Raw genomic sequence first — 17,638 nt, 5'->3', positions numbered from 1 at the left:
TATTTAAGGAAGAAGCAGCTGCAAACAGCACCATCGGAGGGCTGACAGAAAAAGACCAGGCTGCCGAGGTGCCCAGTCTAGAGGTGTCTGTCTGTCTCTACCACGTTATCCCCAGGGAGCAAAGGCAGTGGTTACGCACTGCTGTAGATATACACACACTGCTATAGTATACACACACTGCTGTAGTATACACACTGCTCTACTATAAACACTGCTGTAGATACACACTGCTCTAGTACACACACCGCTCTAGTACACACACCGCTCTAGTATACACACCGCTCTAGTATACACACCGCTCTAGTACACACACCGCTCTAGTATACACACTGCTCTAGTATACACACTGCTCTAGTACACACACCGCTCTAGTATACACACACTGCTCTAGTACACACACTGCTCTAGTATACACACACTGCTCTAGTACACACACTGCTCTAGTATACACACACTGCTCTAGTACACACACTGCTCTAGTACACACACCGCTCTAGTATACACACACTGCTCTAGTACACACACTGCTCTAGTATACACACTGCTCTAGTATACACACACTGCTCTAGTACACACACTGCTCTAGTATACACACTGCTCTAGCATACACACTGCTCTAGCACACACACTGCTCTAGTACACACACTGCTCTAGTACACACACTGCTCTAGTATACACACACTGCTCTAGTACACACACTGCTCTAGTACACACACCGCTCTAGTATACACACTGCTCTAGTATACACACACTGCTCTAGTATACACACCGCTCTAGTATACACACCGCTCTAGTACACACACTGCTCTAGTGTACACACACTGCTCTAGTACACACACTGCTCTAGTACACACACCGCTCTAGTATACACACTGCTCTAGTACACACACACTGCTCTAGTACACACACCGCTCTAGTACACACACCGCTCTAGTACACACACTGCTCTAGTATACACACACTGCTCTAGTATACACACACTGCTCTAGTACACACACTGCTCTAGTATACACACTGCTCTAGTATACACACACTGCTCTAGTATACACACTGCTCTAGTATACACACCGCTCTAGTACACACACTGCTCTAGTGTACACACACTGCTCTAGTACACACACTGCTCTAGTACACACACCGCTCTAGTATACACACTGCTCTAGTACACACACACTGCTCTAGTACACACACCGCTCTAGTACACACACCGCTCTAGTACACACACTGCTCTAGTATACACACACTGCTCTAGTATACACACACTGCTCTAGTATACACACCGCTCTAGTACACACACCGCTCTAGTACACACACCGCTCTAGTGTACACACACCGCTCGTGTACACACCCCGCTCTAGTACACACACCGCTCTAGTACACACACTGCTCTAGTACACACACTGCTCTAGTACACACACACCGTTCTAGTACACACACTGCTCTAGTACACACACCGCTCTAGTATACACACACCGCTCTAGTATACACACCGCTCTAGTACACACACTGCTCTAGTATACAAACCGCTCTAGTATACACACCGCTCTAGTACACACACTGCTCTAGTACACACACACCGCTCTAGTATACACACCGCTCTAGTACACACACCGCTCTAGTACACACACTGCTCTAGTACACACACTGCTCTAGTATACACACACTGCTCTAGTATACACACTGCTCTAGTACACACACTGCTCTAGTATACACACACTGCTCTAGTACACACACTGCTCTAGTACACACACTGCTCTAGTATACACACTGCTCTAGTACACACACCGCTCTACTATACACACTGCTCTAGTACACACACTGCTCTAGTACACACACCGCTCTAGTGTACACACACCGCTCTAGTATACACACCGCTCTAGTATACACACTGCTCTAGTACACACACACTGCTCTAGTATACACACTGCTCTAGTACACACACTGCTCTAGTACACACACACTGCTCTAGTACACACACCGCTCTAGTATACACACACCGCTCTAGTACACACACCGCTCTAGTATACACACTGCTCTAGTGTACACACACCGCTCTAGTACACACACACCGCTCTAGTACACACACCGCTCTAGTACACACACCGCTCTAGTACACACACTGCTCTAGTACACACACCGCTCTAGTATACACACACCGCTCTAGTACACACACTGCTCTAGTACACACACACCGCTCTAGTACACACACCGCTCTAGTACACACACCGCTCTAGTATACACACACTGCTCTAGTACACACACACTGCTCTAGTACACACACCGCTCTAGTATACACACCGCTCTAGTACACACACCGCTCTAGTACACACACTGCTCTAGTACACACACTGCTCTAGTATACACACACTGCTCTAGTATACACACTGCTCTAGTACACACACTGCTCTAGTATACACACACTGCTCTAGTACACACACTGCTCTAGTACACACACACTGCTCTAGTACACACACTGCTCTAGTATACACACCGCTCTACTATACACACTGCTCTAGTACACACACCGCTCTAGTACACACACCGCTCTAGTGTACACACACCGCTCTAGTATACACACCGCTCTAGTATACACACTGCTCTAGTACACACACACTGCTCTAGTATACACACTGCTCTAGTACACACACTGCTCTAGTATACACACACTGCTCTAGTATACACACTGCTCTAGTACACACACTGCTCTAGTATACACACACTGCTCTAGTACACACACTGCTCTAGTACACACACACTGCTCTAGTACACACACTGCTCTAGTATACACACACTGCTCTAGTACACACACCGCTCTACTATACACACTGCTCTAGTACACACACTGCTCTAGTACACACACCGCTCTAGTGTACACACACCGCTCTAGTATACACACCGCTCTAGTATACACACTGCTCTAGTACACACACACTGCTCTAGTATACACACTGCTCTAGTACACACACTGCTCTAGTACACACACACTGCTCTAGTACACACACCGCTCTAGTATACACACACCGCTCTAGTACACACACCGCTCTAGTATACACACCGCTCTAGTGTACACACACCGCTCTAGTACACACACACCGCTCTAGTACACACACCGCTCTAGTACACACACCGCTCTAGTACACACACTGCTCTAGTACACACACCGCTCTAGTATACACACACCGCTCTAGTACACACACTGCTCTAGTACACACACACCGCTCTAGTACACACACCGCTCTAGTACACACACCGCTCTAGTATACACACACTGCTCTAGTACACACACACTGCTCTAGTACACACACCGCTCTAGTATACACACCGCTCTAGTACACACACCGCTCTAGTACACACACTGCTCTAGTACACACACTGCTCTAGTATACACACACTGCTCTAGTATACACACTGCTCTAGTACACACACTGCTCTAGTATACACACACTGCTCTAGTACACACACTGCTCTAGTACACACACACTGCTCTAGTACACACACTGCTCTAGTATACACACCGCTCTAGTACACACACCGCTCTACTATACACACTGCTCTAGTACACACACCGCTCTAGTACACACACCGCTCTAGTGTACACACACCGCTCTAGTATACACACCGCTCTAGTATACACACTGCTCTAGTACACACACACTGCTCTAGTATACACACTGCTCTAGTACACACACTGCTCTAGTATACACACACTGCTCTAGTACACACACCGCTCTAGTATACACACCGCTCTAGTATACACACTGCTCTAGTATACACACTGCTCTAGTATACACACACTGCTCTAGTACACACACTGCTCTAGTATACACACACTGCTCTAGTACACACACCGCTCTAGTATACACACACCGCTCTAGTACACACACTGCTCTAGTACACACACACCGCTCTAGTACACACACCGCTCCTGTACACACACCGCTCTAGTACACACACACTGCTCTAGTACACACACACTGCTCTAGTACACACACCGCTCTAGTATACACACCGCTCTAGTACACACACTGCTCTAGTACACACACTGCTCTAGTACACACACTGCTCTAGTATACACACACTGCTCTAGTATACACACTGCTCTAGTACACACACTGCTCTAGTATACACACACTGCTCTAGTACACACACTGCTCTAGTACACACACACTGCTCTAGTACACACACTGCTCTAGTATACACACCGCTCTAGTACACACACCGCTCTACTATACACACTGCTCTAGTATACACACTGCTCTAGTACACACACCGCTCTACTATACACACTGCTCTAGTACACACACTGCTCTAGTACACACACCGCTCTAGTGTACACACACCGCTCTAGTATACACACCGCTCTAGTATACACACTGCTCTAGTACACACACACTGCTCTAGTATACACACTGCTCTAGTACACACACTGCTCTAGTATACACACACTGCTCTAGTACACACACACTGCTCTAGTACACACACCGCTCTAGTATACACACACCGCTCTAGTACACACACCGCTCTAGTATACACACCGCTCTAGTGTACACACACCGCTCTAGTACACACACACCGCTCTAGTACACACACCGCTCTAGTACACACACCGCTCTAGTATACACACACTGCTCTAGTACATACACACTGCTCTAGTACACACACTGCTCTAGTATACACACTGCTCTAGTACACACACCGCTCTAGTATACACACACTGCTCTAGTACATACACACTGCTCTAGTACACACACTGCTCTAGTACACACACTGCTCTAGTATACACACACTGCTCTAGTACACACACTGCTCTAGTACACACACTGCTCTAGTATACACACACTGCTCTAGTACACACACTGCTCTAGTACACACACTGCTCTAGTATACACACACTGCTCTAGTACACACACCGCTCTAGTACACACACTGCTCTAGTATACACACTGCTCTAGTACACACACTGCTCTAGTACACACACCGCTCTAGTACACACACTGCTCTAGTACACACACTGCTCTAGTACACACACTGCTCTAGTACACACACTGCTCTAGTATACACACACTGCTCTAGTACACACACTGCTCTAGTACACACACTGCTCTAGTATACACACACTGCTCTAGTACACACACTGCTCTAGTATACACACTGCTCTAGTACACACACTGCTCTAGTATACACACTGCTCTAGTACACACACTGCTCTAGTATACACACCGCTCTAGTACACACACTGCTCTACTGCATACACACTGCTGTAGTACACACACTGCTCTAGTACACACACCACTCTAGTACACACACTGCTCTACTACATACACACTGCTGTAGTATACACACACGGCACGAGGACAATCCATCACACGTGGTCTGGGAGCAGTATCACAGAAGTGATGCTTTATCCTTCTCTGGGCGTAACAACGAAGTAGAGCAGACCGAGCCACAGTACTGGCCGTCTTAGCTTGCAGCACGTGGCTGAGGGGACCTTCTCTACTTGAAAGCTATCATTCCTCACTCCGCAATGAATAAGTGATACATAAGGACACACCTTTGAATTACATAAACGATACATTCCTTGCAACACTGTCATTCCTTTTTTTTTTTTTTTTTTGACAGGCAGAGTTAGTGAGAGAAAGAGACAGAGAGAAAGGTCTTCCTTCTGTTGGTTCACCCCTCAAATGTCCGCCATGGCTGGCGTGCTGCGCCGATCCGAAGCCAGGAGCCAGGTGCTTCCTCCTGGTCTCCCATGCGGGTGCAGAGCCCAAGCACTTGGGCCATCCTCCACTGCCCTCCTGGGCCACAGCAGAGAGCTGGCCTGGAAGAGGGGCAACCGGGACAGAATCCGGCGCCCCAACAGGGACTAGAACCCGGGGTGCTGGCACCATAGGCGGAGGATTAGCCAAGTGAGCGGCGGCGCCAGCCTCCCTTTTTTTTTTTTTAAGATTTATTTATTTTGTTATTTGAAAGGCAGAGTTAGAGAGAGAGAGAGAGAGAGAGATAGAGGTCTTCCACCCACTGGTTCATTCCCCAGATAGCTGCAACAGCTGGAGCTATTCCGATCCGAAGCCAGGAGCCAGGAGCTTCTTCCGGGTCTCCCAGGCAGGTGCAGCGGCTCAAGGACTTGGGCCATCTTCTTCTGCTTTCCCGGGCCATACCAGAGAGCTGGATCAGAAGTGGAGCAGCCAGGACTCCAACGGGCACCCATATGGGATGCGGGCACTGCAGGCGGCACCTTTACCCGCTACGCCACGGCGCCGACCTCTGTCATTCACTCTTTCCAGCACCCACTGACAGTCTTGCCGGAATCACTTATGACCGTGATGGCTGCAAAACCATTTTTAGAGCTCTTCCACTCTTGCAAAGGTGTTAGTATACATTCTACGGTACGGAGTTTCTATACACCTCACGTATTTATCTGTTAAGAATGTGGATTCGTATTTAAGTCAGCTGGTTCATAACCCACTTCATTTTGGCACTCAGATAGTCCTGGGGACCGGGAGCTCCCTGTCTGAAGGTCATCACCACGTGTCTGTCTAAGCACTCCCTCGCTTTCTGGCACAAGATGTTCTCGTTTGTACTTTCCCTGTACCAGCCTTGGAATCCGCCAATTCTCTAAGCGCTGGGCCTTTCAACACGCGTTTTTTTTTAGAAATCAGGAGCTGCTAGGGGTGCGGTAGGGGTGCTGGTTCAACAGTAAAGATGCTGTCTGGAACGCCCACACCGCGCAGTGGAGCGCCTGGACACAGCTCCGGCCCCTGCATTTCCAACCAGCTCCCTGCTGACGTGCAGCGCGGAGGCGGCGGGCATCTCTGCACACTCACGGGAGACCGCAACGCGTTCCAGGTTCCTGGCTTTGGCCTGGCCTAGCTCTGCTTGTTCCATGTATTTGGGGAGTGAGCCAGCAGACAGATGGAAGATCTCTATCTATATATTTCAAATAAAATGAAAATTAAAGACAAAAAGATCCGAGCTCAAGACATACCTATTACTAAGGGCATATCAATGCTTTTATGCCCTTTTTGCAGGAACAATTGGGAGACATAATACTTTTGTAAGTTACAATTTAAAAATTACATCAGAGCGGGCACTGTGGTGGAGCAGGCCAGGCCATCACTCAGAATGACCACATCCAATATCAGGATGCCAGTTCAAGTCCTGACAATTTCACTTCCAATTCAACTTCTTGCTAATGCACCTGGCAAGGCAAAGGTAACGGTCCAAATGCTTTGGTCCCTGCCATCCACACAGGAGACCTGGATGGAGTTCCTGGCTTCAGTCTGGCCCAGTCCTGGCTGTGTGGGCTCTTAGGGGATGGACCAGTGGATGGAAGATCTCTCTCTCTTTTTCACTCACTTACTCACTTTGCCTCTCACATCCAATGTAAAATAATACATATCTCACCATAGCGTGTGGGTAACATATACCTAATAGAAACACCCACACACACAAGGTACAGTGAGTGGCGGGCATCCGGCACAGCAGGTGAGACACTGCTTGAGATGACCCTGCCATCCCAGTGCCTGGCGTCAAGTGCTGGCTCCACTCCTGACCCCAGAATCCTGCTAATTCACACTCTGGGAGGCAGCAGGTGATGGCTCACGTGGTTGGGTCCCTGGGGGGCCAGCAGTGTGGCGTAGTGGGTAAAGTCATTGCCAGCGGTGCTGGCATCCCATATGGGTGCTGGTTTGTGTCGCAGCTGCTCCACTTCCAATCCAGCTCTCTGCTATGGCCTGGGAAAGCAGCAGCAGATGGCCCGCGTGCTTAGGAGCCTGCCACTCACGTGGGAAACCAGATGAAGCTCCGGCTCCTGGCTTCGGCCTGGCCCAGGCTTCACCATTGAGACCATCTGGGGAGTGAACCAGTGGGTGAAAGATCTCTCTCTGCCTTTCAAATAAATGAGAAAATAAATTTTTTTAAATGCTTAGTGATTTAATTATTGGTTAAGTTTTCCTTTTCAAGAACTTTGTATAAATTTTTCTTCTATACAGCTAGTTGTACAAATCCTTCAATTTTAGGGAAAGAAAGAATATCAAACCAAGATTGATCACTTCAGGTTCATAAGGCAAAAAGGTACAAGTACCCCTTTTCCAGTAATGAGAATAGGGAGGATTTCACAAACTCAAGAATAATTAATAAATGAAAAACAAGAGAACACAGACAGCATTAAGCCATTGTTTTCTATAATATTGGGAATATTATAAACACCAAAATTAAATGAGCAGGTTAACTATTGCAAAGAAATTTACCTGAGGACAGAAATAAAAGGAATTAACTTTAAACTGCTAGTTACTTTGCCTCCTCACCCCGTATCCTCCAAAGGCGTGAGACTCTGGAAACAATGTCGCTCAGTGATCTCGTGTGAGGCAAAGGCGGGTGCGCCTGCACAGGGCCCTGCACCGCTGCACCCCGAGCCCAGACACACTGACCAGCAGCAGCCAGTGAGGGCCCAGCAGACCCTGACGTTCCTGTTTGTTTCCTGCGTCTGTCCCACAGGTCACTCAATCCCATCACAGGCTCCCGTAAGTAACCATCTAACCTAAGCCAGAGAATTAAACACCAAGTTTACTCCCAGAGGGAGCTAAGTGATCCCTCCAAGGACATCCCCCCGACTACCAGCAAGACCTTCACCCCACCCCCTTACTTGCTCTTCCTCCTCACTGCCTCTAACTGCCTACTGGACGGAGACCTCCCGGTCAGCACCCCGGGCCCCCTCTGCCTGGTGAGACCTCCACCACACTCTGACACAGCACTTGTCCTTCAGATAAACCAGTCGACTGCGGTCAGCTGGCCCAGGAGTTCCAGCAACATGAGCCGTTAGAAGCTCTCACTCCGGTAATTACACTGTGCTATGGTTAATCTCTCTCTCCTTCTGTCCACAAAGGAGCTAAAGTACCTCATATGCAAAACACAACTTCATCTCTTTAGAGGTCCAAGCATCCTGGGTAGAGTTCAGCCGCACAGTTACTACGAAAGTTGATGTGGGGCCGGTGCCAGCACACCGGGTTCTAGTCCCGGTCGGGGCACCGGATTCTGTCCTGGTTGCTCCTCTTCCAGGCCAGCTCTCTGCCGTGGCCCGGGAGTGCAGTGGAGGATGGCCCAAGTATTTGGGCCCTGCACCTGCATGGGAGACCAGGAGGAAGCACCTGGCTCCTGGCTTCAGATCGGCACACCGCCGGCTGTAGCAGCCATTTGGGGAGTGACCGAACAGAAAGAAGACCTCTCTCTCACTGTCTAACCCTATATGTCAAATAAATTTAAAAATAAATAAATAAAAATAACGAAAAAAAAGGAAGTTCGGACGCTGTGTGCAGAGGAGCTGCGCTCAGCCTTCATGCAGCCCCCTGCTGGCGCAGCTCCTGGGAGGCAGCCGGGAAGCCACCTCCCTGCTCTCCTGCCACCAATGCGTGAGGCCTGGCTGGAACCCCCCCAGCGTCAGCCCAACGCAGCCCTCCCTGCCTGTCGGGGGTGTCTGAGGAGCGAAGCAGCAGACAGGAAGTCTATCTGCCTCCCAAAGAAATTTAAAGTAATTTTTTCTTAAATTTTCTTTAAATCCAAGCTCCCAGAAGAAGAGCTTTTCCTCCCATCACTGAACTCGCTGCGAGCTGGCTGTCATCCTAGACTCTCCCTCTTCCTCCCAAAGCTGCTCAGTTTCCTACATCCCTCTGTTCCTCACTCCCAGCCGCTCGGGGTCAGCTGCAAACGGACTCCGGGCCTCTGCTCTCTCCTCAAACAAACTTCTTCTCAACCACATCTCTGTGCACTGCCGTAAACCGCTCTATCGAGACAAGTCGATGGTGCTACGTCACTGTTGGGATGCCTGCACCCCACGCGGAGTGCCAGTTAAATTCCCAGCTCCTCTGCTTTCCATCCCGCCTCCTACTCATGCACCTGCGAGCAGTACACGACGGCTTAGGTGCTGGGGAGCCAGCTGGAACGCTTGGCTCTGGGCTCCTGCCCGCCCAGCCCCAGTGCTGTGTACATGTGGCGGTAACGAGCAGATGGTGTATCTGCCTCTCTCTCCCTCCCCTTTCTCTGCGTCACTCTTTCAAACACTAAATAAATGCTAAGACAGAGCCAAGGCAAGCTGGCACTGTGGTGCAGTGGGTAAGCCGCCACCGTGACACTGGCATTCCACACGGCAGCCAGCTCAAGCCGAACCAGCTTCCTTCTAATGCACCCCTTTGGGGGTGAACCAGGGGATGAAGACCTCTCTCTCTGTCTCTCCCTGTCTCTTCAACTCTGCATTTCAAAGAGTAATCTTGAGAGAGAGAGAGAGAGAGAGAGAGAGAGAGAGAGAGAGAGTCTATGACTTCCCAATGCCTAAAGCTTAAACCCAATTTGTCATCACAGAAAATAAATCTGTCTCTTATCTGGCTCCTGCCCCACCTGCTGCTACAGAAATCTTCATCCCTGGGGCCACGCTGGGCTGCACATCAGAGCACTGGTTCATCCCGGCTGCTCCGCTCCCCATCCAGCTCCCTGCTGTGGCCTGGGACAGCAGCAGCAGAGGCCCAACGGAGACAACAGGACGGAGTCCCTGGCTCCTGGCCTCAGCCCAGCCCTGCCCCAGCTGCTGCCACCATTTTAAGAAGTGAACCAGCAGCTGGAAAAACCCATCTCTCCCTCTCTTTGTTGCTCTTCCAAATAAATAAATCTTTTTATAAAAAGTGTAGTAAAAAACAAAAGATCCCACCCCCCTTGAGCTACTCATGTCTTTGTATCATGAGCTCCAGTCTCCATGAATGAGACATCAATCCCAGAGCCACGCTGCCAACCACAAGGCCCTGTGCTACCCGCTGCATCTCTGAACTCCCTTGCTCCCCTAACAGCTGCCTCACCTGTCCTCCCTAGCTCACCTCCTGCTGTTATCCTACCAGTCCTCCCTAGTTCACCTCCTGCTGTTATCCTACCTGTCCTCCCTAGCTCACCTCCTGCTGTTATCCTACCAGTCCTCCCTAGTTCACCTCCTGCTGTTATCCTACCTGTCCTCCCTAGCTCACCTCCTGCTGTTATCCTACCTGTCCTCCCTACTCACACCTCCTGCTGTTATCCTACCTGTCCTCCCTAGCTCACCTCCTGCTGTTACCCTACCTGTCCTCCCTAGCTCACCTCCTGCTGTTATCCTACCTGTCCTCCCTACTCACACCTCCTGCTGTTATCCTACCTGTCCTCCCTAGCTCACCTCCTGCTGTTATCCTACCAGTCCTCCCTAGTTCACCTCCTGCTGTTATCCTACCTGTCCTCCCTAGCTCACCTCCTGCTGTTATCCTACCTGTCCTCCCTAGTTCACACCTCCTGCTGTTATCCTACCTGTCCTCCCTACTCACACCTCCTGCTGTTATCCTCCCTGTCCTCCCTACTCACACCTCCTGCTGTTATCCTACCTGTCCTCCCTACTCACACCTCCTGCTGTTATCCTACCTGTCCTCCCTAGTTCACACCTCCTGCTGTTATCCTCCCTGTCCTCCCTACTCACACCTCCTGCTGTTATCCTACCTGTCCTCCCTACTCACACCTCCTGCTGTTATCCTACCTGTCCTCCCTAGTTCACACCTCCTGCTGTTATCCTACCTGTCCTCCCTACTCACACCTCCTGCTGTTATCCTACCTGTCCTCCCTAGTTCACACCTCCTGCTGCTATCCTACCTGTCCTCCCTACTCACACCTCCTGCTGTTATCCTACCTGTCCTCCCTACTCACACCTCCTGCTGTTATCCTCACCTGTCCGTCCTAGCTCGCCTCCCGCTGTTATGCACTAGTAGCACACCAGCACAGGGTGGCGGTCCCTGGGGACTCACCTCTACTGCAGCATGGCACACTAACGCGCTGTAAACATGTCTGTCTCCCTCTCTAGAACATGAGCTCCTTGCAGTACCCATCCCTACATCCTCTGACACCCCACGAAGTGTTCGATAGACACTGCAGAAAAAGGCATCAGACAGACAGAATGAGTCATGATCCCAGACAAAGCAGCCAGGCGGCTAAGACACGTCCGTACCTGGTAGCTAACTGTTTTCTTGCCATCACTTCCGGTCTGAGGTAAGGTCAGAGGTCCAGACACTATCCAAACATCGTCAAACCTCTCTGTAAGTTCCCGACAGTACATTTCTATTCTGAAAAACAAACCAAGAAAGACTATTTCCACACACATGTAGAAAGAAGAAAATCCTAACAGTTCCTACGAAAGACCCCAAGAACATTACATTTGAGCAAATTTATTGCAAAAAAATTTTAAAAGCATATTCACTCATTAGCACAACTATCCTCTATTTACACTCTGCATATTTTAGAAGTTAAATATTGGTAACTCATTTTTTATAATATAGTTCTCAATGAATGCTTTTCCAGAATTATATATCATTCCAACAAGCAGACTGACCTTAATATTTCTTATATATGATGTAACACTGTATCTTAGGATAAATTTCAAAGGCCAGAATTACTGAATATTTTAATGATTCTTGATTATATGCAAAACTAACGTTTTAATAAGGTTGTACCAATTTACTCTAAGTTCCAGAATACAAGATAGCACTTTCACAACAATCTTTATAGCACTGAGATTTGTCACTGAAAAACTGCTTTTGCAAATTTACCAAATAAAAACGCCAGTAGCTCTGACACGCACTTTCTCACACTGAAGCTGGAAGACACCTCTAAGCGAGTCTGCACGTCGTCATTCCAGCTCATCTAACACGTAAAATGAAAACATGCAGCATCCAACCCAATGACTCGGACGTTTTCTCCCAATTTACCCCTTAGGGAGCTAAATGCTTCCACAGGCATGCAATCACCAAGTCCAGTAACTGGAGAGGGAGCTTTATGGGCCAAACACCCCACGTCGTCAACAGATACTCCACAGGGAAACTTCTGGCGGGCACTGTGGCACAGGTGGAGTCGCCCCGTGGGACGGCTGCATCCTCTATCAGTGCCTGGAACTGTCCTGCCTCCACCTCTAATCCAGCCTCCTGCTGACGCACCGGAGGCAGCAAGTGATGGCTCGAGTATTCAAGTCCCGGCCACTCACATCAGACCCGATGGAGCTGCTGGCCAATGACGTCAACTTAGCCCAGCCTCAAACGTTGTGGGCACTTGGGGAGTGAACCACCAGATGCAATCTCTCTCTTGACACTCTTCCTTTTTTTTTAATGATTTATTTCTTTATGTATAAGCCAGAATTACACACAGAGAGAAGGAGAGGCAGAGACACAGAGAAGTCTTCCATCCACTGGTTCACTCCCCAATTGTCTGCAATGGACGGAGCTGCGCCAATCCGAAGCCAGGAGCCAGGAGCCAGGAGCCTCTTCCAGGTCTCCCACGCGGGTACAGGGGCCCAAGGACCTGGGCCATCTTCTACCACTTTCCCAGGCCACAGCAGAGAGCTGGATTGGAAGTGGAGCAGCCAGGACTCGAATCGGAGCCCATACAGGATGCTGGCACTGCAGGCGGTGGCTTTACCCGCTATGCCACAGAGCCAGCCCCACTCTTCCTTTCAAACAGAAAAATAAATGTTTAAATAAAGAGAAACCTACAGGTTAAAAGGAACTGGAAGGGTGGGCATTTGGCACAGCAGCTAAGACACTGCTTGAGACACCTGCACCCCAGACTGAGCTCCTGGGTTCAAGCCACGCTCCCACTCCTGGCCCAGCACCCTTGCTGGCACACACTCCAGGAGGCTGCAGACGGTGGCTCAAGCCCACCCATGTGGGAGACCAGACTGAGTTCCAGAGGCCTGGCTTTGGTTGCAGACACCTGGGGGGTGAACCAGCAGACAGATTTTCCACTGTCTCTCCCTGTCTCTTCGCCTTTCAAGTAAAATGATATTTTTATAAGTGTTTTTAAAAGGAACTGAAGAGATATATCACCTGTGGGGAGCAACTCGGACTAGACTGTTACTGGAATTAAGACTTATTCTATGCATCTGCTCTCCCACAATATGGCGCTGGGAGAGGAGGAAACAGCTTCTACACAGCTGCCTCCAGTTCAACCAATAAACTGTGGGACCTGCTCCTGATTGGAGGAGAGCAGCGTGCTCGGCATGTGGGTAGCAGAGTTGGGATTGGCGGAAGAGGACTATAAAGGAGGAGAGAGACAACATGCACCAGGAACATCTGAAGGAACACCTGAGCAGCCCCCGAGAGAGCCGGCCGGCGGTGTGCCGCTCCCCCGCGGAAGTGGGGAAAGTGGCAGGGGGAACCGCCCTTCCATGGAGGTGGAAGGACGGCAGCCAACCCGGGAAGAACCAGCAGCAAACCCGGGAAGGGCCGAGCAGACAAAAGAACAGCGCAGGGTCCTGTGTCGTTCCTCCACGAAGACAGGGAGCGACATAATGGTGCCGTGACTCGGATATGAAGCCTAGGCAGGGTCCTGTGTCGTTCCTCCGTGAAGAGGGGGAGCGACAATCACCCAAATCTATATTTGGATCTTGCTTGAACTCTGGTTGAAACCAATCAATAACAAAAAAATGAAAGCAGGAAAATCTGAACACTGTAAAACCGGTACTAAGGAATCACTGTCTAGTTTCTAGGGGCAATAACAGCACTGTGCTAGTCTCAGAATCCTTATCTTCTAAAAATATTTACGGATAAAATATCTGTGTCTGCTTAAAACAATCCGGAGGGAGAGGAGGACCGGGCATGCAGCTGACCCCAGCGTGGCTGGGACTGACAGCTGCTGAGGCCTCGTCTCAGTGGAGATGTTTGCTTAATTATTTTCAGGCTCTGACACAGCGGCCTGAGGCCACCCATCAGTGCTGAGTTTCAGATGCTCAATGAGCTATCTGTCAGAGCTCAACAGCCTCAGAAAATGCAGGATTGATTTTTTGGCTTTTTTTTTTTTTTTTTTTTTTTTTTGACAGAGTTAGCGAGAGAGAGAGAGAGAGACAGAGAGAGAAAGGTCTTCCTTCCATTGGTTCACCCCCCAAGTGGCCGCTGCAGCCAGCGCACCGCACTGATCTGAAGGCAGGAGCCAGGTGCTTCTCCTGGTCTCCCATGGGGTGCAGGGCCCAAGCACTTGGGCCATCCTCCACTGCCCTCCCGGGCCACAGCAGAGAGCTGGCCTGGAAGAGGGGCAACCAGGACAGAATCTGGTGCCCCGACCGGGACTAGAACTGGAGTGCTGGCGCCACAGGCGGAGGATTAGCCTAGTGAGCTGCAGCACCGGCCTTGGCTAACTTTCTATCAGAGATTGGTTAACGGTTATGTTAAACGACACCAAAACAAAGCTCAGGAACTCCTCAGATTCCAAACGTTTTTTAAAGCTTCAGGTACACTAGAATATAAGAAAAAAAAGTTCTCTGGACAGACTCAGTGTTAACGGGAGCACCGTTCTGGACAGACTCAGTGTTGATGGGAGCACCATTCTGGACAGACTCAGTGTTAACGGGAGCACTGTTCTGGACAGACTCAGTGTCAGTGTTGACGGGAGCATCGTTCTGGACAGACCCAGTGTTAACAGGAGCACTGTTCTGGACAGACTCAGTGTTAACGGGAGCACTGTTCCGGACAGACTCAGTGTTAACGGGAGCACTGTTCCGGACAGACTCAGTGTTAACGGGAGCACTGTTCCGGGCAGACTCAGTGTTAATGGGAGCACTGGTCTGGACAGACTCAGTGTTAACGGGAGCACTGTTCCGGGCAGACTCAGTGTTCACGGGAGCACTGTTCCGGGCAGACTCAGTGTTAATGGGAGCACTGGTCTGGACAGACTCAGTGTTAACGGGAGCACTGTTTTTAGTGGTTTCTTTCAAGACTTGCCTTCTGAACAGCAGCAAACAAGACTAGCAGGAAGGCTGTCCCGCAGTCTCTTTTCCCAGACGCCTACGCTCCCAAACACAGGAAGGAAACCAGGGGGAACCGGCCCTCGGCGGGCACGCTTCTGAACGCAGCGGCAGACCCGGGGCACAGACCCACCGACAGCCATCCCTCCAGCCACCTTCAGAACTCAGCCTCACCTGTTCCAAATTCCAGAATTGTTATCAAAATCCTGGGGCACAATATTAGAGAGGTAAAAGGTTTCAGCCATGGCTTTCTGTGGAAAGAAAGAAAAGCCGTTACCGACGCTGCGCTGCCATGCCTACTCCTGTGCCACAGCCCCACAGACCAGGCCCAGGCCTGCTCCCTGCTCTCCTGGGCTCTGGGCGCTCACGCGGCTGATGAGACCAGCCACTCCAGGACAGCGCTCCCTGGCTACTCAGGCCTGTACAGTCCGCAGCTGGCCGTCCCAGCCTCCTCCCTCACAGGATCCCAAACTGTAACAGACACTCTGAGAACTAAGTTTTCAGCTCTGGTTTTAAGTCTGGGATACACAGTTGCTAACCAAAAGTCCGCTTTCAGGAATTTTACGTAACTGGTATGACACGCTCTTAGCTCAAAAGCGGCGAAGAACAATGCCCGCCATTCCGTATTCCAGTTCACTCACTTCACACCAGCCGCACGAGGCTCCACCTCGTCGTGCTCCTGTGGCCAGAGCCAGCGCAGCAGCCTCCTCAAGCCACGGTGCTCCCTCTGGAACACTGAGGAGCTCTACAATGCCGACGCCCACGTCTGCTTCCCAGGGTTTCCGACTCAGTCGAGGCAGACTGACATCAAGACACCACCCCAGGTTCTGACCATGAGTGCCCGGGGCTGAGACCACGCAGTGATGACAGCAATCCACTGTAACCACTCTAGCCTAAGTGGCACTAAAGAGATCAGACAACCAGCAGGATTCATAGCAGGATGCTGCCTCCCCCAAAGTCGTAAAGGACGTACCTGAGGGGATCTGGCTATCTGAATGTCGATTACACTTCAGATATTATCACACACATACATAAAACACGCCTGCACGCACTTCTTGGTATGACGTCCTCATCATATATGCAAACATCCCCATTTGTAGATTCATGCTCCAGTGCAATCTATTTGGGTCAAGCATTTTATGTCTGCAACTTTCACTGACGGTCTGCAGCATACTCAAGAGGCCACTTCCAAGGGCGTGAGGTGGAATCAGAAGCCAGGCTTATCTGGGCACAGAACAGACTGAAATCCAGGCACAGCCTTTCTCACGCTCACTGCCTCCATGAGCCTGTGGAGGCTCCTGCGAATGTGTGTGCACGCCCACCGGATCACACACGTGGACGGGGCTGTCTTTCCGCTGTGCGACCACTGAGTAAGCAGCTCAGCTTCCGCGCCCGTGGGCTTCTAATCCAATTCCCCTTTGCACAGCACTTAGCTTTCCTCTTTCAGCCTATTTAAAAATGTCTCCGCACCTTCAGAAAGAAGGTCAGGAAGAGAAAGAAGGAATGGAGTACGGACATTCTCGAGTGTTTGAGTTCTAGTCCCAACCCCGTAGAACACAGCGTCAGCCCCACGCCCCCGCCCTCCCTAGAATATCCCTACACTGGAGAACTTGTTGTTTCCTGCTGGAGCCATGTGTCCTCGTGACCACCCACTTCCAACATAGTCCTGGTTGAAGGCACTGAAGGCTGGCGGGATGTCGGGGTCGGGCTTGAATTTACAGTGCTTTCTGTCCGCATCACCTGGAAGAAGCACACAAAAGCGACTGAGTTGTAGTGGACACACAGCCCTCACGCTGCTCAGGCAAGGCCTCGCCAAGCGGTGGCTGCCGGCGGGCACCCTCCCCACAGCCAGCGCGA

General features: G+C 50.4%; 1 protein-coding gene across 1 annotated transcript in view; it reads right to left on the bottom strand.

Moving 5' to 3' along the window:
- Positions 1–17,638, bottom strand: part of EXOG (exo/endonuclease G) — a 42,124-nt gene that overhangs the window by 18,231 nt on the left and 6,255 nt on the right. The window contains 3 exon segments of the mRNA XM_070073054.1: positions 12,002–12,116; positions 15,956–16,032; positions 17,382–17,521. Of these exon segments, the coding sequence (XP_069929155.1) occupies positions 12,002–12,116; positions 15,956–16,032; positions 17,382–17,521 (332 nt within the window).

This window comes from Oryctolagus cuniculus, chromosome 4, assembly GCF_964237555.1.
Source record: "Oryctolagus cuniculus chromosome 4, mOryCun1.1, whole genome shotgun sequence".
Classification (NCBI taxonomy): Eukaryota; Metazoa; Chordata; class Mammalia; order Lagomorpha; family Leporidae; genus Oryctolagus; species Oryctolagus cuniculus.
Note: the sequence above shows the minus strand (reverse complement) of the source record. Positions and strands in the feature narration are given on the sequence as shown.